The sequence below is a fragment of the Mixophyes fleayi genome, chromosome 2, assembly GCF_038048845.1.
Source record: "Mixophyes fleayi isolate aMixFle1 chromosome 2, aMixFle1.hap1, whole genome shotgun sequence".
Classification (NCBI taxonomy): domain Eukaryota; kingdom Metazoa; phylum Chordata; class Amphibia; order Anura; family Limnodynastidae; genus Mixophyes; species Mixophyes fleayi.
Genome location: NC_134403.1, coordinates 168,480,038 through 168,507,127, shown reverse-complemented (window position 1 = coordinate 168,507,127; position 27,090 = coordinate 168,480,038). Strand labels below are relative to the sequence as shown.

Below are 27,090 nucleotides of genomic sequence, written 5' to 3'. Positions count from 1 at the left end.
GGGTGATCACGGAACAGGAAATAGCAGATGATGAGATGCTCAGGAAAGTCTATGACTAGCAGCACTGGCAATATGGAGGTAGTAATACACGAGGAACTGTATGGACAAAGGACACGTGAAGGTAGTCAGTGGTCTGCGGTAGCAAGTTGTACCACTGCTATAGTGAGGAGGAATGTCCAACAGAAACGAGGAGGTGATGAGAGTCAGCGGTCTGCGGATAGCAAGTTGTACCGCTGTCTGAGTGAAGGAATGGAATCCAAGTGGAGGTATCCGGGGAGTCAGTGGTCTGCGTTAGCAAGTTGTACCACTGCTATGTGAGAGGATACTGGAACAGGTGAAACTGTAAACAGGAGTCAGTGGTCTGCGGCTAGCAAGTGGTACTACTGAATATATATGTGAGGAGGTGCACGGGGAGAGACTGCAACACAATATATACACGGGCACCTTGACTTTGATCCACAGTAATATGCACAATATAAATGTATAAATGACTGAACAACACTGCCAATATAGAAAGTCTCTTGAAGCAATCCGGCATGAGATAACACAGTCAATGATGGCAGTAGAGTCAGCAGATAGTACACTCCAGAGGAGAACCAACACAGTCCAGCAAGGTATGCAATACACAGCACAGTCAATGGAAAGTATGCATACCGTGGTTCAGGAGAAGGCAGTCAGACAGGAGTGCAGAGATACCTGAAGGGCAGGAGGCCAGCAGGATACAAGTCCCTGGATGGGTGAAGCAGGGGTCTAGCAGGTGCAGCGCACAGGTAGGTAGACCAGCAGGGAACACAGGAAGGCGTGGAGAGCGGATCAGCAGTAGATGGATGAGTAGCGCTGAGAAGTAACAGCAGCGGGTCTCTGCGGGAACACGGAGGTAACCAATAGCAACCAGCAGGTGCAGTAACGATGGGACACCGGAGCAGAGTTGAACTGGAACAGATGATCACGGAGAGTAGCGGGTAGCAATAGTGGCAGCAGACTCAAGGAAACACGGTAGAGTTGACAAGGACTGAAGACTGAAGCGCACAGAGGCAGCGGATAGGAATCAGTTAAACAGTCGCGATGAAACACAGACGGGTTGCAGGTTGAAGACTGTAGTGCACGGAGGCAGCGGATAGGAATCAGCCAAACAGTCACGATGATGAAACACAGACGAGTTGCAGGTTGAAGCCTGTAGTGCACGGAGGCAGCGGATAGGAATCAGCTGGCAGTCACAATCATGAACAGGTGAGTGGATGTGGTTGAAGCCTGTAATGCACGGAGGCAGCGGATAGGCATCAGCTAACAGTCCCAATGATACATGGTAGAGTTGAAGTGATTAGAAGACTGTAGTGCACGGAGGCAGCGGATAGGAATCAGCTCACAGTCACGATGATACAGTAGATGGTAGAAGTGGTATGGGAACCACAGTAGCAGAAGTGGTTTGGAAACCACAGAGGTAGAAGTGGTTTGGAAACCACAGGAATCAGCAGGGCTGAATAAACAAGGAAACACAGGAACACCTTCAGAGACTCATGGGGAATGAGACTCCAAGATCAGGCAACGTGGTGTTGACCACAGGTGCTTAATATAGGGAGGTTGCCTGATCTGCCAATTAAGTTAAAGGAACATACACTGAAGGTTTGGAAAGGGCTGCGCATGCGCAGTCCCTCAGGATAGAGGACGTCCACGGTTCCTAATAGTCCGGGAAGAAGCACTCACAGTCCGGTGAGTGACAGTACCCCCCCTTTTAAAGGTGGGCACAGAACGCCTGGAACCGGGCTTGTCCGGATTTTTGGAATAAAACTTCTTCAGAAGGGCAGGAGCATTAAGATCTTCAGCTTTGATCCATGAACGCTCTTCAGGACCAAAGCCCTTCCAATGAACGAGGAAACGGAGGACTCCTCGCGAAATTTTTGCATCCAATACCTCAGTAATCTCGAAATCCTCCTCCTGATGAACTTGAACTGGCTGCGGTGCTGAGGAAGGAGTCGAGAAACGGTTGATGATGAGAGGTTTGAGCAAGGACACATGGAAGGCATTGGAAATCCGAAGATTCTTAGGAAGAAGAAGTTTAACACATACTGGATTGATAACTTGAATGATCCTATATGGACCAATAAAACGAGGGGCGAATTTCATAGATGGAACCTTCAAACGAATATTTTTGGTAGATAACCAGACACGATCTCCAATTTTTAGTGGTGGAATAGCCCGCCTCTTCTTATCTGCGAAAGACTTATATTTGTTAGATGTCTTCTTTAAACAGGTTTTGACCTGAGACCAGATATTTTTGAAGGTCTGACAAGCAGTCTCCACAGCAGGAACTTGGGTGGGCGGGAGGGCAGAAAATTCCGGAAAAGACGGATGGTGACCGTAGACCACAAAGAATGGAGTTTTGGATGATGACTCATGGTACATGTTGTTATGGGCGAATTCAGCCCAAGGGAGCAATTCTACCCAGTTGTCTTGGTTGGCTGAAGAGAACATCCTAATAAAAGTCTCAAGATCTTGATTGACTCGTTCCGTTTGTCCGTTAGATTGCGGATGGTAAGACGATGAGAGTGCTAATCGTATGCCCAAGGTTTTACAAAGGGCCCGCCAGAATCTGGAAACGAATTGTACTCCTCTATCTGACACAATCTCAGACGGACATCCATGGATGCGGAAGATTTCTTTAATGAAATGTTCAGCCAGAGTAGACGAGGAAGGTAAACCGGACAGAGGGACGAAATGAGCCATCTTCGAAAATCTGTCTACCACTACCCAAATAGTATTGTGATTCTTACTTGGTGGCAAATCAGTAACGAAATCCATACTAATATGGGTCCAAGGCTTGGACGGAATGGGTAGTGGTCGCAGCAACCCTGCTGGAGTTCTGCGGGAGGATTTGAACTGAGAACATAAATCACAGGAAGCAATAAACTCTTTGACGTCTCTCCTCATTGAAGGCCACCAGTAACTACGAGAGAGAATCTCAAAGGTCTTATGTTCACCGGCGTGTCCAGAAAAACGAGAGGCATGGAACCACGAAAGGATTTTCCTCCTCAGAGTAGGAGGCACGAGGGTCTTCCCAAATGGTAGCATTTTGGTGGATGAAGCAGCCAGAGAAATACATTTGGGGTCTAGAATAGCATGGTTGGGAACCTCTTCTACATCAGAGGACGTCACAAAAGCTCGAGATAGAGCGTCAGCTTTCTTGTTCTTAGCAGCTGGTTTGAAGGTTATAATTAATTCAAAACGGGAAAAGAAAAGAGACCATCTTGCTTGACGAGGGTTCAAGCATTGAGCAGATTGCAAATATGACAAGTTCTTATGATCCGTGAAGATCGTCACCGGATGGCGAGCTCCTTCCAACAAGTATCTCCATTCCTCTAATGCAGCTTTGATGGCCAGCAACTCCTTGTCCCCGATAGTATAGTTTTTCTCTGCGGGCAGAAGACCCCGAGAGTAGAAGGCACAAGGATGTAATTTTTGTTGCTCCGAGCGTTGGGAGAGAATAGCTCCTAAGCCCACATTAGAGGCATCTACTTCTAGGAAGAAGGGGAGTGTCACATCAGGTTGTCGCAGAATGGGAGCAGACGAGAAGGACTCTTTGAGGATTTGAAAGGCTTGGAGAGCCTCAGATGACCATTGCTTAGTATTAGCCCCTTTCCGAGTTAAGGCCACAATGGGAGATGCAATGGATGAGAAGTCTTGAATGAAGCGTCTATAGTAATTGGCAAAACCTAAAAAACGCTGGATGGCACGAAGAGTAGTTGGCTGAGGCCAATGTAGTACAGCATTTACTTTGTCTGGATCCATCTTCAGGCCAACTCCGGAAACTATATACCCCAAGAATGGAATCTGGGGTAACTCGAATGAACATTTTTCCAATTTACAGAACAACGAGTTTTTCCGTAGTCTGGAGAGGACCTCTGCCACATGTTGGTGATGAGAAGGCAGGTCCTGTGAGAAGATCAATATGTCGTCCAGGTAGACAACGACACATACATATAATAAGTCCCGAAAGATCTCATTGATGAAACCCTGGAAAACCGCGGGGGCATTACACAGCCCGAAGGGCATTACTAAATATTCGTAATGCCCATCTCTGGTGTTAAACGCGGTCTTCCATTCGTCACCGGAACGGATTCTAATTAAATTGTAGGCACCACGAAGATCCAACTTAGTAAATATCCGAGCTCCCTTGATGCGATCAAATAGCTCAGTGATCAGCGGAATGGGATACCGATTCTTGATAGTAATGGCGTTGAGTCCACGAAAATCTATACAAGGGCGTAATGATCCATCCTTCTTTTTGACGAAGAAGAACCCAGCTCCAGCGGGAGAGGTGGAAGGTCGAATGAACCCACGCTGGAGATTCTCCTGTATGTACTCAGATGTGGCTTGAGTTTCAGGTAACGAGAGAGGATAGACCCGACCCCTGGGAGGAGTCTTGCCAGGTAGAAGGTCGATCGGACAATCCCAAGAACGATGAGGAGGAAGACGTTCAGACTGAGCTTTATCAAACACATCGGCAAATGAAGCATACTGAGGAGGGAGTCCCGGGGAGGAAGATGAGATGGAAGATTGCTGTACTTTAAGAGGAATAACTTGAGAGAGACAACGATGGTGACATTCAGGCCCCCAAGACGTAACTTGAGGGGTGCGCCAGTCAATCTGGGGAGAGTGACATTGAAGCCATGGAAGGCCTAAGACAATCGGACTTGTCGTAACAGGAAGAATTAAAAACGAAATTTCTTCATGGTGTAGTACACCAATCTGAAGGGTTACTGGAGACGTACTCTGGGTGATGAGACCATTGATGAGACGTGATCCATCTATAGCCGTCACAGTAATGGGTGTTTTTAAAGTGATCACTGGTAGGGACCATTGATTCACTAGTGATTTAGAAATGAAATTTCCTGCTGCTCCGGAATCAATCAATGCCTGTGACTCAAAGGATTTGGTAGCAAAGGAAATCGTAACATCGAAAGCGCAGACTTTAGATTTCATAGACAATGGAGAGGACTCCAGGGACCCTAACTTCACCTCTCCAGAACTAGTTAGGGCCTGGCATTTCCCGATTTCTTAGGGCAAGAACTGAGCATATGTGTGGAATCAGCACAATAGATACAGAGTCTATTCTTTACTCTTCGTTTCCTCTCTTCTAAAGATAATTTGGAACGTCCTATCTCCATGGGAATCACAGAAGGTGAAACTGGACGAAATTGAGGGTTTAAACGAAGAGGTGCTTTAGCAGAAGTTGTTTTCTCAGATTCTCTTTCACGAAATCTCATGTCTACACGATGGCAAAGAGAGATCAAATCTTCTAGTGACGAAGGAAGCTCTTGGGTAGTCAGTGCATCTTTAATTTTATCGGAGAGCCCCTGCCAGAAGGCGGCAACTAATGCTTCAGTGTTCCACTGAAGTTCAGAGGCTAAGATCCTAAATTGAATGACATACTGTCCTACTGTATGGGAGCCTTGTCGCAAACGAAGAATGCTGGAAGCAGCGGAGGTCACACGACCTGGTTCATCGAACACACTTCGGAACGTGGAAATGAATTTGGCACTATCTTGTAGAATTGGATCGTTTCTTTCCCACAGAGGGGAGGCCCAAGCCAGGGCTTGTCCAGAAAACAATGAGATAAGATAGGCCACTCTGGAACGATGGGTAGAAAAATTTTGAGGTTGGAGTTCAAAATGGACTGAACATTGGTTAAGGAAACCTCTACAAGTTTTGGGGTCCCCGTCATATTTTGACGGAGTAGGCAGGTGAAGCGTAGGAGCTGTAGACACCTGGGATGGCACTGGGGAAACGGAGGAAAGCACAGGAGCTTCAATACTAGCTGTAACAGTCTGTCCAGATGTTCCTTGGGAGGTTAACGATTGGTAACATTGAAGTAACAGCTGTTGGCGAGCATCCTGTTGCTCCACACGGCTGACCAGATGCTGCAGCATCTCTTTAGCGGTAGGTTCCGTATCTGGGTCTGTCATGGCCTGATCTTACTGTCACGGGCACTAGGAGTCTTTACCCAGGGATCACCAGGTGATAGGCTTACCAGAGCAGTATAGGTGGTAATATGGTACTCTGGTAGCAGGGTGATCACGGAACAGGAAATAGCAGATGATGAGATGCTCAGGAAAGTCTATGACTAGCAGCACTGGCAATATGGAGGTAGTAATACACGAGGAACTGTATGGACAAAGGACACGTGAAGGTAGTCAGTGGTCTGCGGTAGCAAGTTGTACCACTGCTATAGTGAGGAGGAATGTCCAACAGAAACGAGGAGGTGATGAGAGTCAGCGGTCTGCGGATAGCAAGTTGTACCGCTGTCTGAGTGAAGGAATGGAATCCAAGTGGAGGTATCCGGGGAGTCAGTGGTCTGCGTTAGCAAGTTGTACCACTGCTATGTGAGAGGATACTGGAACAGGTGAAACTGTAAACAGGAGTCAGTGGTCTGCGGCTAGCAAGTGGTACTACTGAATATATATGTGAGGAGGTGCACGGGGAGAGACTGCAACACAATATATACACGGGCACCTTGACTTTGATCCACAGTAATATGCACAATATAAATGTATAAATGACTGAACAACACTGCCAATATAGAAAGTCTCTTGAAGCAATCCGGCATGAGATAACACAGTCAATGATGGCAGTAGAGTCAGCAGATAGTACACTCCAGAGGAGAACCAACACAGTCCAGCAAGGTATGCAATACACAGCACAGTCAATGGAAAGTATGCATACCGTGGTTCAGGAGAAGGCAGTCAGACAGGAGTGCAGAGATACCTGAAGGGCAGGAGGCCAGCAGGATACAAGTCCCTGGATGGGTGAAGCAGGGGTCTAGCAGGTGCAGCGCACAGGTAGGTAGACCAGCAGGGAACACAGGAAGGCGTGGAGAGCGGATCAGCAGTAGATGGATGAGTAGCGCTGAGAAGTAACAGCAGCGGGTCTCTGCGGGAACACGGAGGTAACCAATAGCAACCAGCAGGTGCAGTAACGATGGGACACCGGAGCAGAGTTGAACTGGAACAGATGATCACGGAGAGTAGCGGGTAGCAATAGTGGCAGCAGACTCAAGGAAACACGGTAGAGTTGACAAGGACTGAAGACTGAAGCGCACAGAGGCAGCGGATAGGAATCAGTTAAACAGTCGCGATGAAACACAGACGGGTTGCAGGTTGAAGACTGTAGTGCACGGAGGCAGCGGATAGGAATCAGCCAAACAGTCACGATGATGAAACACAGACGAGTTGCAGGTTGAAGCCTGTAGTGCACGGAGGCAGCGGATAGGAATCAGCTGGCAGTCACAATCATGAACAGGTGAGTGGATGTGGTTGAAGCCTGTAATGCACGGAGGCAGCGGATAGGCATCAGCTAACAGTCCCAATGATACATGGTAGAGTTGAAGTGATTAGAAGACTGTAGTGCACGGAGGCAGCGGATAGGAATCAGCTCACAGTCACGATGATACAGTAGATGGTAGAAGTGGTATGGGAACCACAGTAGCAGAAGTGGTTTGGAAACCACAGAGGTAGAAGTGGTTTGGAAACCACAGGAATCAGCAGGGCTGAATAAACAAGGAAACACAGGAACACCTTCAGAGACTCATGGGGAATGAGACTCCAAGATCAGGCAACGTGGTGTTGACCACAGGTGCTTAATATAGGGAGGTTGCCTGATCTGCCAATTAAGTTAAAGGAACATACACTGAAGGTTTGGAAAGGGCTGCGCATGCGCAGTCCCTCAGGATAGAGGACGTCCACGGTTCCTAATAGTCCGGGAAGAAGCACTCACAGTCCGGTGAGTGACAGTTGCCTCTCACTTTTGCATAATTACAAAATAATATCCATGGGCCACTGGAGGTAAGAGTACCTCTCTTCCCATCAGCTCCACCAGGTCACGACAAGGACGGTCTCAATCCTTTCATCTCCTTTTTTTTTCAGGGGTCGAGTGCCACATGACGTGGTCACTCCTCGCCTCCCAGAGGAACATAGTACATGCACATTTGCAGTTAGGTGAGAAACCTATAGGCCTGGTGACATTCACGGCGGTTGTGGTAATTCATTCCAACCTTCTCCTCAGTCAGAAGGACAGGTTCTTTTGGCCCATTTAAACTTGCAGGCCTTCAACAGGCAGGCCTGCATTCTCTTGTTTCCGATACAGTCAATACGCACAGTCATTGCAGACAATAAACAAGGAGAGTTCCTGGCCTCAATAGACATCAAGTAGGTCTTACATGTACCATTCCGTAGGGGGCACCGGTGTCTCTTAAGCTTTAGCTGTACAGAATTTTCAGTTCTGGCTCAGGGCCCTGCCCTTTGTTCTGGACACTGTGCCTCGAGAGTTTTCCGAGGTAATGGCAGTCATTTTATGGCAACTGTGCGAGTCACGATATACCTTGCCTGGATGACCTCTTTCCTGGGGCTCCATTATCTTACTCTCTCAGATCCAGAGCTCCATCCAGTTTCTGGAAGTGCACGACTGGTTTCGGAACCTACCCAGGTCCTCACTCCTTCTACCACAGCAGATGCGTTTCTTAGGAATCATCCTCTACACCGTAACCCACAGAGTCTTCCTACCGGAGGAGAAGCCCCTCTCACTTCACCACAGGACTAGGATGCTCCTTGCGTGGAAAAAAGTTTCTCTTCTCAGTTGCAATAAGCTTCTGGAAATCAGGGTACCAATGTTCTAGGCTGTAACATTTGCACGCTCCACTCCCGACATCCCCAGAGGGAGATTCTCCAGAAAGAGTATGGTTCCCATGTTATTGTAAATACAAATCATCACTCTGTCCTAACCCGCTTGTAAATCCTTCTCGTGGTGATAAGCCAGAAACAGTCAGTAGTGAGGTCAGTCATTCACTAGGACCTGACCCTAGGTTATGAGAGGCGTTAGTCTGTTAGGTTGAGGTGAATTAATAGGATCCTGAAGGTTCCAGGGTCTTTTTGGTCCTCTCAAGAGAACTGTTCGTTCAAATTTGGAGCTGACAGGTCACAAGGGGTTGCATCAGGCCCAGCAGTTCCTAATCAAGAAACCTCTAGACATTCAGTCAGATAATTCCACGGATGTTGCATATCATTAGCATCTAGAGGAAACACGAGTGTGTTATGTTTTCATAGTACTGACCATTTTATCCCGACGTGTATAAATGGAAGGCCGAGAGTCTCAGCAGGCAAAAAGTTAACCAGGAAGAATGGTCTCTCCACGGAGAGCTCTTTTCCCTTCCCGGTGAATCCTTTGAACACTCAGTCCCCAGGCCGTCCGTATTCATTGTTTAGGTCAGCCTTTACTGCTCCAAATCAAAAGACCCTCCGGTGGAATTTTCCAATGCCAGGATGTCTCCCTGCAATTTCGTACTGGTGTGCCTGTCTCTTTCCTGTCCTATGTTCTCGTGGGTGCTAAAGACTTTCGAGGGGGAAGCGGCTTCCAGCTAACCTGGTGGACCCTTGTTTTCTTCTCAGGGAACATGGTTCTCATACATTTAGCGACTGGTGGTGCGCCTCCCTTCTACCTACCATTGCGGCCAGATCTTAGAATTCAAGGGCCTCTTCAGCCACTCTTTAGATCATCTAGCTTGCACTGTGGCATTGCAAACCCTAACCTTAGGGACAGAGGTTCTTCGCAGGGGGCTGGTTGGTACCTTGAATACAGCCCGTAGGGCACCTTCCTCAGCCATTCCAATTGGTCTGAGAACGGTACAGCGTTTGATATGAATCCCATGGTTTTCACAGAACCCTGAGCGGGCTCTCTAAGTTGGAAGTGGTTCGTGCTCTTGACCGCACGCTCTCTGTCAGTAAGACTAATATCCTCTTCGGTCTCTCATTGGTGGGGCTGGCCAGTTTTCAAACAGTCTCTTGCACGCTACATCACTCCCATTATTCTGTTGGATTCTGTTCATGCCCCTCAACCTGTTCAGGAGTCTTTAGAGCTCTCTCTCCAAGGAGGTTGGCGCTCCTTGGATGGCACGTCAGTTCACATCTTCTGCAGAGTTTCTTGGTTGCATGGCTTTCCATCCACTGATGAGAGTTTTGGACGCAAGATATTGCGTGCAGCCATTCCAGAGCATTTCCTCCCTTAGAGGCAGCTTTAGTATGTCCCCAATGTCTCGCAGTGTCCACCAATGGCAGGAAAGAGAAAAGAAGATTTTTACTGACCGTAAAATCGATTTCTCTTACTCCACTGCGCACCCTCCCTTGCTCTGAAAGTAGTGTTGTCTTTGGTGCTATTTTCTGTATTGTTTCTCCTCCCTTCCTGGCTTGGTTATACAAAACTGAGGTCTGAGCTGGAGAGAGGCATAGTAGAGGAGGAGTGTGGGGAACAAACAAGTTGATAAGTGCCTAGACTCCTATCCCACCTACTATAACCAATGTCTCGTAGTGTCCCCCAATGAAGTAAGAGAAATCGATTTTACAGTGAGCAAAAATCTTCTTTTCTGTGGAAGAGCATGACGTCAGTGCTTTCTACACATTCCCAAAGAAACGTAATTTAAAAAGCTGCTCCACTCCTGAAGTTGTTTGAATGACACCCAGGGATATATTTACTAAAGCTTCTAAAAAGGATCGGTTCAAGCTATGATTTAACTAGGACATTCTAGAAAATGATAGCTAAAATCTAATTGGTTACTATGATCAATATCTCCACTTTTCCTTTTAGAAGCTTTAGTAAATCTACACCCCAGTTTTATAAAATTCATTGCTGTCTATGCAAAGTTTTTGTAGCAGTTATGAACAGTGTTTTAAACACATTGCAAAAGCATCCAACTATACCTTTCTGAAAAGTTTACATTTTTGTACGTGCTTTGTTCTTACCCCATCTAGAACATTGGCATAAAGTATGTATGCATACCGGCACATGTCCATGACTTTTTGACAAAAAGGTAAATTTGGAAAAATATTCAGAAATACAAATAAAAAAGCACAACAGTCAAAATAGAGCAGTATATTATTTTCCATAAAACTATTAAATGAACATTGCTGGCATGTGAAATATGGAACAAGATTCTAGCCACAGGCATAATGATCATGGAATATATTGGACAAAAAAAAAAAAAAAAGGAGTACAGTGTATGTAATAACCAGTCATCAGGCCTAATATTTTAATGAATGATCTCCTGTCTTGTGTATTGCAGAATTTGAGGCCTCTGATTAAATACAGAGAACCGTTAAGTATTCTACGATCAACGCTAACTAAAGGCACATGCACACCTGTCTAAGGATTAACTAACATATTCCAGCCAATGTTTTCTATGTTACATAGTGTTTCTATAGTGTTTTTCTTTAAGTGTGTAAGACTTTACTGTAACTTCTTCTACGGCATGTGTAAACCAACTGTGTTACTTCCTCTCCTAGGCCTGTACTGCTAGAAGGTATGTTTAAACAAAACTCAGATAATCAATTCAAATAACAGAAATTACAATTTTTATCAAGAAACCCGTTTATAAAAGGGATTTGGCATATGTAACAAAACTTCAAATGATAAATGTTGTGTATAACCACAAATATTATGTTGCCGTTTTTGTTCCCTAACCAAGTGATAACGTACCAATCTGCGCTGATTACAGTCAACAAAGTGTTACTCTGTTTTATTGCACTAATCCAAAAGATTACTAAAAGGATGGTGGAATAAGCCAGAATCTGACATATTAATATATAGAATGTTTTTTTAAAAGTGACTTTCTACAAAAGTTTCCATTACATTTAAAAAGCAAATGCACTGTAGATTGTTTAACTATCTATTTTTAAGCCATATTACATATATTATGTGTGGCCCACATAATACATGTAATTTCTTTTTACACTTTCCTATTCATTCCTTACCTGTGAGTTACTGAAAGCCCTATATCTCTCCGTACCATCTGTGGTGACCCTTGAGGAATATCTGCAAAGATAAGACATGTTTTGCATAAATAACTAACATTTTTTTTTATTTTTGCTCCACTAAATACTGGTGAAGTTATTCAAATGAAAACCTGTTTTCATGTAGAACAACGGTGCTGCCCCATTTTAAAAGAAAACCCAGCATCCAACAAGTATCATTTTGGAGTCCAATTCTATTTGTATTTGAATTGAATAACATTTGAATAGTCCTGATCACAAATTGGCTGAATTTGTTTAATATGGCAATCTGAACCATGACACAGCTGGGACAGTGCTGCTCTACAATGATGTAGGATGTACAGTGTGAGGTCAGAAATGGTCCATAATTTTAAAGAGTTAATTCTGTAAAGACTAAGGGCTAGATTTACTAAACTGTGGGTTTGGAAAAGTGGAGATGTTGCTTATAGCAACCAATCACATTGTAGTTTTCATTTATTTAGTGCATTCTACAAAATGACAGCTAGAATCTGATTGGTTGCTATAGGCAACATCTCCACTTTTTCAAACACGCAGTTTAGTAAATATACCCCTAAAGCTGGGTACACACTACAGGTTTTTCATCCAACTATTGTGCCGATCACAAGATAAACAACCGTTTGGTAAGATTTTGTATTAGTGTGCATGCTCCCACGTTCGTGTTTTATCGTACAAAAGCACATTGTATCGTTTGATTTGGTTTTATAAACTTCCTAAAAATCACATTCCACGATGGAATGTTGTTGGGCAAATGTGGAAGTATGGGCAGAAAGATGGCTTAGTGGTTAGAACTTCTACCTCACAGCACTGGGGTCATGAAACTTATCTGTGTGAAGTTTGTATGTTCTCCCCGTGTTTGCGTGGGTTTCCTCCGGATGCTCCGGTTTCCTCACACACTCTAAAAACATACTGGTAGGTTAGTTGGCTGCTATTAAAAATTTACCTTAATCTCTCTCGGTGTATGTTAAAGAATTTAGACTGTAAGTTCCAATGGGGCAGTGACTGATGTGAGTGAGTTCTCTGTACAGCGCTGCAGAATTAGTGATGCTATATAAAAAGATGATGATGATGTGTGCCCTCACATCCAGCAGTGTAGGCAGATATCTATAGAGTGTGTATGGAGTCACAATCTTTTCAGCAGATGGTTATGAGAGATGACGACCAAAGATCCAAAGGTAAATTGTGTAGGTGTGTTTGCATAAATTTGTATGATCATCAGGACTTTCAGTCGTTGGTAAAATCGTCACAGAAGTCGCATCAGCAGTAATTTTTTGCAGTATGTACCCAGCTTAAGAAAGACATTTTGCAACTACAGCAAATCTGACTTAGATTAACATAACTATACAGTATACCATTAGAATTTTGAAAGTAATTTTTTGTTTGCTCTAAAGACATTGCTTCTACCACAGTTTAGATGTTTTGGGTTTATTTTGTATTACCGTATTTTAAAAGTTTGGCTAAGACAAATACAATGTTTCCCATTTCTATCAGGTGCCTAAAGTCTACACTTTTGCTATAATATATGAAAAATGAAACAATAGTTTAGTGAAGGGCATTGCTGGTCAACCAGCATCATTTGGGGTAGTTCAAGAGTTTGAACTAAAAAAACAACATAAAACAAGTCTGAGCGGTACATGAAAAGCAATAGCATTGCAGCAGTAAATCACGTAGTTTGTCATAGAAACAATACTGTTCTTTTATGTTGTGGTTACACAAATGTTGGTCCACACAGGCACATTCTGATTGCTTACCAAACCTGAAAAACACAGACAAAAAAAAAAAGACAGTTACTAGTGACGTCAGAGTACTACAAAACATACATTATTTGAACAATCCAGGTAGTTACATAGCGTTAAAAAGAAAAACAAGTAATATCTACTTGTTTTTAGGTTAAGAGCTTCTTTAGTGACAGTTGTCCCTTTCAGAAATGAGACCCTAAACAGATTTAAAAGATACAAACTAAGAACTATAAAAACACATTAATTGTTCTGGCTTTATTAACTTTAAACAACAGGACAAGTTAAGATTAAAGGCTTTAAGGTTTTTAAAAACTGTTCAAGGCAAGTTCAGAAACTATTGTTTATTCTAGTCAGCCCTCTATTTATCACTTCAAAGTTAGTAAATAAAATCATACCCTTTATGAGTTTTATAATCGCTGTAACTGGAAAAAGCAGTTAGGTTAGGTTCACACTGGAGCGTTTTCGTCCAATAATCGGGCAAATCAGCCGACACACGACCGGAAGTCGGGTTAGTGTGTATAGTGACACAATGGTCGAAAGTCGATCCAAAGTTTGGTTGGTCGTACTGTTTAATATTTTCCGACCAATCACTAACCGATCATGTAGTGTGTACGCACTCATGCTCACGATCTCCATAGAGTTTACAGAGTCGGGCTCCTTTCAGCCGATGCTAGCTATGAATTTCCCGGTGAATAAATGTAGAGAGTGCTGTAGTAGAAATAATTCATTTGCTCGCTCTGAGACAGAATGTTTCGTTTCAGAGTCACAGATGCTAACGAAATTCGTTAGGACATGTACATGGCTATAACAAGGCGATTTTAATCAGTGTGACAATAATCTGAAGACAAGAGCACCAGATGAAGGACCAGATGAAGAGCACAGATCTGAAGGTAAATCGTGTCAGTGTGTATGTATGAATCATCAGACTGATCGGACTTGCTGTCATAGGTACAATCGATTGTGATAATACGTCAGTCGGAAAATTCTTCAGTGTGTACCTAGCCTTACACATCTATCTACATTGCAGCTTATCTTTCTGCAGTTACCACATCCAGTGATTACATTTTAGTAAATAGAATCATTATATTGTAATGCACAGAGATACTGAGACATTATAAAATATTACATTTCAATTGAATAGAATAAATTATGAAAAAAACCAAGCAAACATACAAGCAACAAATGGTTTACTTCCCACTTCTTCTGAGTATTTGATAAAAAGTCATCCTAAAAATACTATCTACAATATCCAATATGGTCAATACGTGTACTGTACATGAGGCCCAACTGCTTCTCTATAATGAAAAGAAGGATGATTTGTTAGACTATATATTAATAATAAAATAAGTTATTAAAATTATTTATTATTACTGGCACATCTGACCACATGAACACCTGCTTTGAAAGCGTACCTGCCATCAGCAATAATACAGGCAGTGAGTCGTAAACGCCTCAGACATTATTTAAATTAGCGGTTTGTGTGGGTTGAATATGCTGTGACACTAATAGGAAGTGATCAATCAAAACCAGTCAATAGACTCTAGGGGGGGTATTCAATTGTTAGCGAGACCCCCGGAAAACGAGCGCTCTAAAAATATTAGCGTTAATACGGTAATTACTCGCTGAATTTCATCTCGCAGCTCCCTGAGCTGCGAGATGAAATTCAGCGAGTAAACTACCGTATTAACGGTATTTACGCGCATATTACCGTATTAACTCTAATATATTTTGAGCGCTTGTTTTTCCGGGGATCTCGCTAACAATTGAATACCCCCCTAGAGGGGGAATTCCCCCCGAAGTACCGCCGCATAAAAACTATTACCGTTTTTACGGTAATATTAACCCGGCAGAAAGCCAGCATTAAAACTACCATAATAACGATATTTATTTGCACTACTACCAAAATAACAGTAATAATGCGCAGGCCACGTTACTTTTTCAAGTAACGCGGCCAATTGAATTCCCCCCTAAGGGAGAAATTCAATTCAGAGTGAGGTTCCATAGGAGCCTTGTGGGATTTAAAATCTTCAGGAACAAATCATTACAACCTACAACAGTTCATGTAAATTATGGACAGATGGCATCAATGGTGCTTCCCACAAAGCCATTTTTGTGGCCTTTGGGAAGCAGGACAGGTGCAAGGGGTGGGTATAATGTGTTACTACAAAGGGTATAACTGTGTGTTACTACATGGCTTGCTACCAATGTGACACAACCACACCCACTACATGGGATGCCATGCCTCCTCTGCTGGTGTCGCAGTGTACACACTTCTGCCCCATGGGAACTTCTTAAGATATATGGCATAATTAAGGAGTGGCAGAACTGTAAAGAGGCTCCTCCTGTCTTCTAGTAAATTCTAAGTATTTTACATCTATATAGCAAGTTACGTTTTGACCCTCAGACCAAAAAAGGTTGTGCAAGTCATGTTATTTAAGTTAAACCTAAAATAAGTTTAACACAGCTGAAAATTTTAGTTATATCATACTTTGCTACTCCAATCTCAAGATAGTTATCCACTGGCATTACAGTGGCTAAGTGGTTATGACTGTGGTCATGAGATCAATTCCCGACCATGTCCTTATCTGTGTGGAGTTTGTATGTTCTCCCCGTGTTTGCGTGGGTTTCCTCCCGGTGCTCCGGTTTCCTCCCACACTCCAAAAACATACTAATAGGTTAATTGGCTACTATCAAAATTGATCCAAATCTCTCTCTCTCTCTCTCTCTGTATGTTAGGGAATTTATACTGTAAGCTCCAATGGGACAGGGACTGATGTGAGTGAGATCTCTGTACAGCGCTGCGGAATCAGTGGCGCTATATAAATAGATGATGATGATGATGATGGCATTAAAAATCATGCTTTTACCAACAAAAAATATATATGAATAAATGACATATATGCATATATAGCATACTTGCCAACTTTGGCAAGATTGAATCCGGGGGAGATCCAGGGTAGGTGGGCGTGTGGTGGCGGGGCTCTGTGATTTGCATCACTTAGCTCCGCCCCCTAAACAGGCACTCATTTATGGCCTATTATGACAGGGGCGGAGCCACGGTGACGCGTGACTCACATAATTAAGCCACGCCCCCTTCATTTAACTTTCCTAACTGGCCATGAGGTTGCCCTGTTCTCCAGGGCAGTCCGGGAGAGTAGGCAACTAGGTTATATAGTATATATTTTATATTCTATATTTATAAATCAAGGTGCGCTGATATGTTAAAAGAAAAAAAACTATTTACTTTTATACAAAATAGCCACAAATATATCATTTAAAAATAAAGGGTGCTGTTGCAATACAATACAATATATTGGATGTGTAAGGAGCACCTGTTATTAGCTCACTTCATCATATTTTTCATCATATTGAGTTTTAAAATCATGATGTGGGAAACCTCACCCCATCATGTTCCACTCATCATTTTGACACACTGTTCCCCGATGATGATTATGCAATAGTCTTTCACACTGTACAATATGTTGCACTATAGCAGTGCCCTCAACTGGCAAATCATGATATTGTAAAAAATAAACCAAAAAACTAAAAAACACGGTACAAGCAATAGCCAAACATACAGGTCTGTATTATTTTATGTAATTAATACAAACAGAAAGAGTCACTGTAGTAAAATGTATGGGCTAGTTCCTTTGAGAACAGGGATACCTATTTGCAACTGGATTACCTACTCTTATCAGGGTAAATCACTGATGTGTAATCACAGGATGTTTATTTACCAATGTAAAAAGGGGATGTAACGGCACTGAGCTATACAGCAACTGGGGTATAAGAAACTGAAAGGGAAAGTTTCTGCAGACATGTATACAAAGTGCAGACACAAAATAAAACAAATAAAATAGAGACTATACGTGAACTATATTTTAGTTGAAACTGAAAGGATATCACTAAGATTTGTTTTAGTTTTTATTATTAACATTTTAGCAATTTAATTGGTAAAAAGCAATTATTTAACATTAGTGTATATATAATGATAGGAGCCCGGGGAGTTTAGCTCTGGTAACAACATTACAGTGCTGTGTGTTTGTAGCAAAATAGGGTCTCCCAACAGCAGATATTCAACATAAAAGTGTATTTAATTGGTGGAAAATAAAAATTCCTATACGCTATTTAGGGCACTAACACACTTCCTGAACCCTCTCTAAGACATGTGCGCAGCTAATTCGCTTAGCAGCCTGCCACTGGGTTCTGCGTGTGTGTGTATATATATATATACACACACACACACACACACACACGCACATACATGCACACATGGATACATACAGTGAGCAGCCACAACATTAAAACCACTGACAAGTGAAGTAAATAACACTGATTATCTAATATGCGATAGCACCTGTTAAGGCAGCAATTGAACAGTCATTTCTTGAAGTTGATGTGTTGGAAGCAGAAAAATGGACAAGCATAAGGATCTGAGCGACTTTGACAAAGGCTAAATTGTGATGGCTAGACGACTGGGTCAGAGCATCTCCAAAACTGCAGGTCTTGTGGGGTGTTACCGGTATGCAGTGATTAGTAAATACCAAAAGTGATCTCACGAAGGACAACGGTGAACTCCTAAGACTCACTGATAAGTGTGAGGAGCAAATACTAGCCCTTCTGTTCAAATCGTACAGAAGAGCTACTGTAGCACAAATTGTGAAACCGTTAATGCTGGCTATGATAAAAAGGTGTCAGGACACACATGTATGATTGCGCAATGAAGAAGGTGGCCTGGCCTGATGATCATGTTTTCTTTTACATTATGTGGACATCGGGTATGTGTGCATCGTTTACCTGGGGACCAGTATACACTATGGAAAAAAGGCAAGCCAACATAGGTAGTGTGATGACCTAGACAATTTTCTACTGGAAAACCTTGGGTCCTGGCATTTATGTGGATGTTACTTTGACAGGTACCACCTATATACTGTTGCAGACCAAGTACACCCCTTCATGGTAACAGTATTACCTGATGGAAGTGGCCTCTTTCAGCAAGATAATGCTCCATGCCACATTGCAAAAACTGTTCAGGAATGGTTTGAGGAACATGACAAAGAGTTCAAGGTAGTGACATGGCCTCAAAATTCCCCAAATCTCTATTCGATCAAGCATCTGTGGGATGTGCTGGAAAAAAAAAGGCAGAGCCATGTAGGCCCCACCTCACAACTTACAGGACTTAAAGGATCTGCTGCTAACATCTTAGTGCCAGATAGGCAGAGATATATATTATATATATTTTATGAACGGTATATATAGTGACAAAAACACTGAAATAATGTTTTTAGCCAGGTGTGGTTGTCCCAGGTTTCTGTCCTACATGTTTTAAAAACCCTAGGGGTATTGTTTTGTGTGCAAAGGAGCTTCCCAAAAGAGTGTGATCATCTTTAGGGAAAAGCTGGTAAGGGTCCCTGGGGTATAAATGGAGAGAGAAGGGTGGGCTCCATTTACAAGGCCCAGTTCGGGTCTTCTGTTTTGTCAGCAGAATGATTAAGTGTTGCATTTGTAAGGTGTGTTTAGAAAGGATGTCAGTGTGATCAGTCTGAACCTCTGCTCTGCCTTAGGAAAGGGACTGCAGGGTCTCTGTAGCCTGCCATCTGTTGTGAGTAAAACATGTGCTGGAACCTCTAATGCTTTTTGTTTAGTTTGATAGTCAGGAACGACATGTGTTTAGTAGCGTATAAGCAACATTTTTATTTTGACATTTTCTTTATTTTTTTCTGCTTAATAAAAATTGGCTGAGGACAGTTGTACGAACACCTTGGACTTGTGAGACTTCTCTGTCGTCTATCCCAGGAGATGGCACCTGTTCCCTTAACCCTTATAAGTTTGTGCTGCTTACGTTGTGAGTACATGGTAAATAGATGAAATGTATGGAGAATAAATAAAGACTGACAATGTTCACCCAACTTCCCTAAGACCTAAAACTTTAAACGATCTCTCTAGTGAATCAAACATAGTCACTTACTAATGCATCTCTGCTTTGGCCATTTTTAAATATCTAATAACTGACATATATACAGTATAATTACTTAAACCCTTGCTGTACCCACAAATACATTACATTTTGGTCACGAAAGCTGTGGAATCAAATTCAAATCAAAACTATACAATTAGATTGTATAGACTTCAGATTGGATGAAATGCACAATTTCATGCAGTAAAACAGTTGAGTGCACGCTGTAATATTGCAATTCCTCAATGCAGTGTCCATGCTCTGTCAAGTTACAGGGGAAAATATTTGCATTTGTGATTTGCCTCCCTCCCCCCCATAGAATTGAATTACTTTCTTAACAGATCTGTGCGTGGTGATATTGTAAGGCAACCGATACAGCCTACAACTTGAGGTTCATTCAAATTAACTTTTTTTCCTCTTCATAAAAGACTTACTAGCTTAACTTGTTTGGCCATGTCAAGGAAAGCACAGGGGAATGTGCTTGGGGCATTTTACTAATTTCAGTGGAAATAAATGGCAAATAGACACCTGATCACCTCTTAAAGAATATGAAGGCATACAGCGCCCTCTATCAGAAAGCCGCAGATCGCATGTCGCCATAGCATAACGTTACACATCATCATCATCAGCTATTTATATAGCGTCACTAATTCCACAGCTCTGTACAGAGAACTTACTCACATCAGTCCCTGCTCCATTGAAGCTTACAGTCTAAATTTCCTAACATAAACACACAGACACAGAGACAGACTAAGGTCAATATAATAGCAGTCAATTAACCTACTAGTATGTTTTTGGAGTGTGGGAGAAAACTGGAGCACTTGGAAGAAACGCACATAAACATGGGGGGGACATACATACTCCACACAGATAAAGCCATGGTCGAGAATAAAACTCATGACCCCAGTGCTGTAAGACAGAAGTGCTAACCACTAAGTCACCGTGCTGCCTATAACGTAGATGTCAAGTATATTGAAGCACGTTAACGGATGCGGTGATCAAAATTTAAAAACAGGGGACACTTCCATGGACCAGATCTATAATAAAGTACATGTGTTTAGTCCCCAGAGTTGTTAAAAGTTGCATTGTGTGCAGATAGTACGTTATGCTTGTTTTGCTTCATATACTACCCCAGTATTCAAAAATATTTACTTGACTACAGCTCCAAAAGAAAAACATGATTAATAAAAACTTTTTGGGAGAAGTATAAACACGGTTTCCAATTAAACAATGCAGAGTAAATAGATGAGAAATGGTGGGGCCACCTAAAGTACATGCACCACTAGCAGCACCAAGTGTAAGCAATACATTAAATAAATTAATTTAAAATGTTTTATCCAATGTAATGCATTGTAAATGGAGGGCTACTGGATAAAAGACGTACAGAAAACAAAAGAAGACGACTTTCCAACAAATGATTCTATCTTTATGAAGTCTAAAAACCAAAGCTCACTTACTTTAAAGGAGGAACTTCATCTATTCTGTTCCCGAGCTGTGATTCATGAGACTTGCTTCTTTTGAGTGTTGAAAAGTTGGGTAGCAACTGCTGAAAAACCTTACGGCTGGGTGGCGGTGGTGTTCGAGGAGGCTTCAACTTTATGTGCCTCTTTGACATTGGAGTGGTGGGTGGGGTGATTGTAATCCCATGGGGAGTCCTCAATGTTATCCTATTGCTTGGTGTTGATGATGAGAAGGGATCCTGGAAGCTCTCTGGATAAATATAAAGTCCATGTGATTCAGAAACTGGGATGGCGGACACCGATATGGAGCGAGGCTGGTGGCTGTTGGCCTTTGGAAGTTGAGTATTTAAAGTCCAAACCGTCCCGACTGAAGATGAAAGGTCAGCTGGAATATGGGAAGAACTTTCTTTCCGGGTTTCAAGAGGATTCCACAATGTATCCTTTGTGTCCCCACCTAGGCAAAGCAAATACTACTGTGAAATTATGACAAAAATGTCACCAGTGGAAATAGATCAGACCTTAAAACAAAAAACAATAGAAAAATCTCCTATAAAATAACCGCACCCTCAAGCTCATACACCTAGGCAGGAGCTACATAACATAGCTGAAGACAGACAGTACATGGGAAAGAGAATATTTTACAATGCAGGACAACTCTTAAGCATTTGCAAATACAAGTATGCTTATATAATGCACTGGGCACTATATAAACAACTAAAACAGCAATGTGACAGACTCTCTACGCAAATCAATATTAAATTGCAGCAACAATCCTGCAGAATAAACATCAAGCTTTAACCATTATAAATTACTGCATAATCTGGTTAAAAATAAACTTGACCTGTAGAAAGACAGAGCAAGCTTGTGTCTAGAATATGCAATGAAGAATAAACCTAACACAAAAGGAATTATAGTATAATGCAAGTAATACTTTACAATAACCTCATAGTGCATAAGTGTTCAATTCACAACCAGATGCAATACCCAGCATGTACTGCACTGGTAATAGGCTACATTTTTGTGTCCCTCAAAGCAGACAACTAGATATCCCTGTAAGGAGATATTGGACTTAAATGTTCTCACAAACCGAGTCTTCTCTTGTCTGTTCTGTATGTACAGGAATATCTATATGCATGTCCGAGTATTATATTATGTAGGTTTTCACACAATCCCAATGTAGCTAGTACATACCTGATTTTTGGTACAGAATAGAATGGGTGTGACCTAAATTATGCAAATTTGTAAAACAAGCATGATAGGAGGTATAATACCGACCGATACATATCTATGCCTATGAATGTCTATGTATTTCACAACATCAAACCCAGTGGTGGAATAAAATAACCTGGGTCCTGCATGGGATATGGGGCAATCGCTGTCTCTTCCCTCAACCCCTATTTAGAACCATGAATGATCACTCACACCAAGTGAACCCTACATAAACAAATCAGCCGGCACATCTCTCTCTCTCTGTTGTCTTACTGCCTGGCTGCTCCCAGGCTCCCTGCCACAGGGCCCCAGTCTGCAGCATTTCAAGCTCTCAGGGGTGAGGACACGCTCCTTTCTTCAAGTACCGATAGGAGAGAAGAGGAGGAGGGCACAGGACTGGCACAAAGAGGGGGTAAAACTTGTGGTATTAAAGAGTAGACTCCAACTGTTTAATACTGTGTGTGAAGAAAATGGAACAGCGGTTTGATGTTGAAAACAATGCACACTTAAAAAGCTTCCTTGACTTCATTTCAACACTGAAGAAAATAATTTAACTTCTAAGTAATTACAAAGGCCTGCCACGTCAGCACGAAAAAAATAAATAGGGACATTCTCACAAGTCTGCCCGTGCGCACACCGCTGGAGACGCCGAGACTTGGCATATCAGATTTTGGTGATTGCCACATCTGTAACTCAGTTTTAAGCCTCTTACTCTGGTGCATTGCCTTTGAATATTATACAGTGCTATCTATGGTGCATTCTGTGCACCGCATGTACAGCTATAGCTCAGAGTTACTATGTGTCTATGAGGCACAATATTGTTTGATTATATATGTATTTAGTTCTGGCCAGAACTTGATGTTTGCCTGTGTTATTATATATCAGCACATTAAACTATCCTGCTTTTCACATCTATTGCATATCTCGCTTAGCGCCAAGGAGTCCTCTCCTCTTTATTACCTCTGTAGGGACTGGGGTCACATATATCTTTCTCCTTTTGGCAGCTTTACATACACATCTAGGGAGTGCTGTTTTCCACCCATTGACCAGTACTTACATAGACATTGCCTAGAAGTATTTAATATACAACAATGGTGCACGCAAGAGGGAAGAGGCAGGAAGAGAATTCCCAGAACAATGTATTTGCAGGAATGGAAGTTAGGAAGAGTCAAAATATGTTTTGAGCTATTCTTACTTTTAAAGAGCAATATGCCATGCAGTCAGACATTGATTTACAGCTCTTTGAAGTAATAAAATATGTATAGTATATATATACAAACGTTTGATTTAATAATAAAAAAAAAAAAAACAGGAACACCATAACATAACTAAATGCTAAAAAGGTTTCTCCATTACTTTGCCATCCCCCTTAAAACAGATCAGCCCTTTAACTCACTGTTGTTTTAGGGACAAAAGCTGGGGATCATACGATTCACAACCGCTTGTTCAACTATTGCAAGATTGTGTATGGTCCCACGATCATGTTTTATCATAAAAAAAAAACACATGACATCCGTTGAACTGGTTTCTAAACTTTCTAAAAATCATAATCAGTGATGGAACGATGCTGGGCAAATGTGGAATTGTGTATACACTCATGACCAGCAGTGTGGGCAGATATGTGTAGATTGCATACAGTCTTCAGCAGATGGTTATAAGATGAAGCTCACAGATTTAAAGGTAAATTGTGTAGGTGTGTGCACATGAATCAGCATGATCATCGGGACTTTTAAAAATTGGTGAAATCTTTACAGAAATTTCATCTGAAGTAATACTGATAGGTGTGTTCCCAGCTTTACAACACAACACAACTAAAATTGATTAATACTATTTTATTCCGCATATTGTACAGGAAGTGGACAATAATGGAAATCAAGCACTGGAAATATAAGAAACTAAGACCCAGCTGCTCTTTTCCTTGCAAGTTCACTCAAGGCTCCTCCTTCCTCGCTCTGTCCCTGCACATACTGCTCAACATGAGCCTGGTACCAAGCTACCTGAATACATAGATGGTGTCTCCTGTACTCTGCTTTCTAGACTGTCTCAACAAGTGGGCAACCAACTGTAGGGCCTGAGTTACTAAGGAAAGTAAAGCAAAAATAAAGAGTAACTTTGTACCTTGGCAAAACCATGTTGCATTGGGGAGGGGGAAGTACATTTCAAATTTGATGCCAGATTTATAGTTGGGGTGGGGCATGTCCTAGATTAGCTTTAAGTTTCAGTGTAAAAATAAAGCTATCAAGTATTTGTGCGCTACATGAAAAAACAGCCAGTATTTAACTTTTATGCAAAACAATAAACTAATTTGCACCCCTTGCATTGTAACATGGTTTGTCCAGGAGGAAATTTACTTCTTTTTTTTGCCTTACTTTCCTTAATGAATCAGGCCCGTAACGTGTAATGCCTGTTCCCAATGAGAGCTGGTAAAATAAGGTTTGCTCAACAAGAAATATATATATATATATATACCTCCACTGCTACGTCCACAATGCATAAGGTCTCTAGGGCCCCTCTGATAACCTGCCAATGTTCCATCTTCATTCAACTAAATGTATTGTTAAGTACAAGTAAAAGGTTTACAAATTAAACAAAATAAATTTGTGAGACAAAATGCTTTACCTGACCACGCCAGTTTCTTCAAACAACTAAGAGCTCCGTTCAGCCGGGAGCACTCTTCTGTGCTAGCTCCATATCTCTTCATGGTTTCTTTCACTTTTAACTCATTCATCTCTAGTAAGGCATCTAGTGTTAAATCTTCAGGTATTACCTACAACATAATAAAACAAAATAGCATGAATTAAAGTGAACACATTTGGTTATATTATTCCCACAAGTGGATGTGTTGCGCTGTGCATTAGTCCACCAAAGACTTCTTCCTATGTCTATCTTAATACAGCTGAATTGCCTGCTCACATTTATTGAAAGTACATCTGACTATTGTATTTCTACATATTATTAAATAATAATAATAAAAGCCATGAACTCTGGAACAATCTTTAGAAGGTGATACAGAACATGGACAAAAGGCTACACATTATGTCTCACGTGAATGCTGCACAAATCACATATATATATTAAATAAGTTTATAAAACCAGCATTAGTCATGTAATTTAAAAATAGCACTAAACTCCATAGCAGCACTGTACATTCATTTTCATTAAAATAAACACCATAAATTACGGCGAGTACCGGCTCCTGAATCCTTGAAGGAAAGTATGTATGTCACTAGGTAGATGAATGGCTACATTTTGCATTTTCCATTGCACAGATACAGAGAGGAATAAATGGAGAAGTACAACAGAAAGGTAGATTTTGCAGACAAGTGCTGTAGTGTTGTGGGTGGAAGGCTGTAACACTCCTGCCCATCACACTTGTTTACAATGCCTGGCTATTTTTGCCTAGACAACAGCTGTGCAACTCTGCCCACTTCTCTCCATGTAGCTTGACCTCTGCACTTTCTTATACCAGGAATCTGCACGCAGCATCAGGGATAGGAGAACACAACTACAAGTGGCTAAACACTGAGCAAAATAATAATGTTAGCTCACAAAATGCTTTTACACAGCATACAGCAAATAATAGAATAACAACAAAAAAGAAAAGTACATGACTGCTTAAAAATAAACAAACCACCACACAACACTTCCTGTCAACTACATAATTTCACCCATATCTTTTAATGACCTAATGACCTATTGTTCATCACGTAGCAAGCCACAGTGGGAACAGGACATCAGTACTTACACTGGTCGTCTACAGAGGCACTCCCACAGGTTTCTCTTTTTCTGATAGAAGCACACACTGCTCATGCATCTTTACATGATGCCATTAAACCTCTGATCACATTGAACCCCTGGTCGCATTGACCCCCTTGTTTCGATGAATACGGAGCTCAACTTTAAAAATGGCTATCTGAACAGTCAAAAAGTGATCAGGCAAACACCTGAGGCCGTTGATAAATCAGGTTAAACCCTGAAGTGCTGGTACAAAACAATAAAAATAAGTCTGAGGAGATAGGATTACTTGTAACGAATGTATTAATGGATAGACACCTATTTAACACTACCAACCAAAAGTGTGATGAGAGCATACAACCAGATGTGCCAACACTTAAGCTATTGGCAAAGAAATGTGAATTTGGCATAATTTCAGAAGAACTGATAAGAGATAGGATTGTGTATGGTATACGTAATGATGAAGTGTGCACACAAATGCTTAGAGAAAAAGAGCTTAGAAACAGCAATCAACATAAGCGTGCTCAATGAACAGTCTGAGAAAGGCACAAGAGACCTTAGGAGGGATGCAGAACTACTTTCAGTGAAATATGTGCAGTTAAAATTGCAGCAGCCAACACCTGTCAGAGCGCAGTAGATGCACATAATTTAACAAGCTGTGCAAATCATGGGTCAAGTGTAATAATTTTGACAAATGCCTAAAATGACAAGAAGGATCTCACAACACGGAACAGTAAACCCGCTAAAAGACAAATATACATAAAGTATCAACCACATAGAAATTGTGGATTATAGAGAACAAATATACTTGCCAATGCGTCAACTTCATCTTAGAAAAGAGTGAGATTTTCACAGCCCTCGCTTTGCAGGTGCAAAGTTACAAAGTTCCTTTACTTACCTGATTCACAAACAAAAATCGACAAATGCAACACAGTACATCAACTAGCCTTTGGGGGTCAGGTCATCAAGTCACTGGATACAGCAGACATAGATTTCACCTGTGTATACATACCAATCCATGTAATTGATCACCCAGTCAAACCACAGTTAAACTGGCTGACGGCATCTAGTTGCTACTGACACAACTTGGGGCTGATGTACGCTCCATACAGTCAAAGACCTTAGAGTTTAAAGTGTACCAAAGCGTGTTTGACTGTAATACA

At 41.8% G+C, this 27,090-nt stretch overlaps 1 protein-coding gene across 1 annotated transcript in view; it reads right to left on the bottom strand.

The window, feature by feature from the left end:
• The window catches only part of KSR1 (kinase suppressor of ras 1), a 156,788-nt gene that overhangs the window by 50,413 nt on the left and 79,285 nt on the right, over positions 1 to 27,090 (bottom strand). The window contains 3 exon segments of the mRNA XM_075194955.1: positions 11,793 to 11,853; positions 20,967 to 21,437; positions 24,812 to 24,959. Coding sequence (XP_075051056.1) covers positions 11,793 to 11,853; positions 20,967 to 21,437; positions 24,812 to 24,959 — 680 coding nt within the window.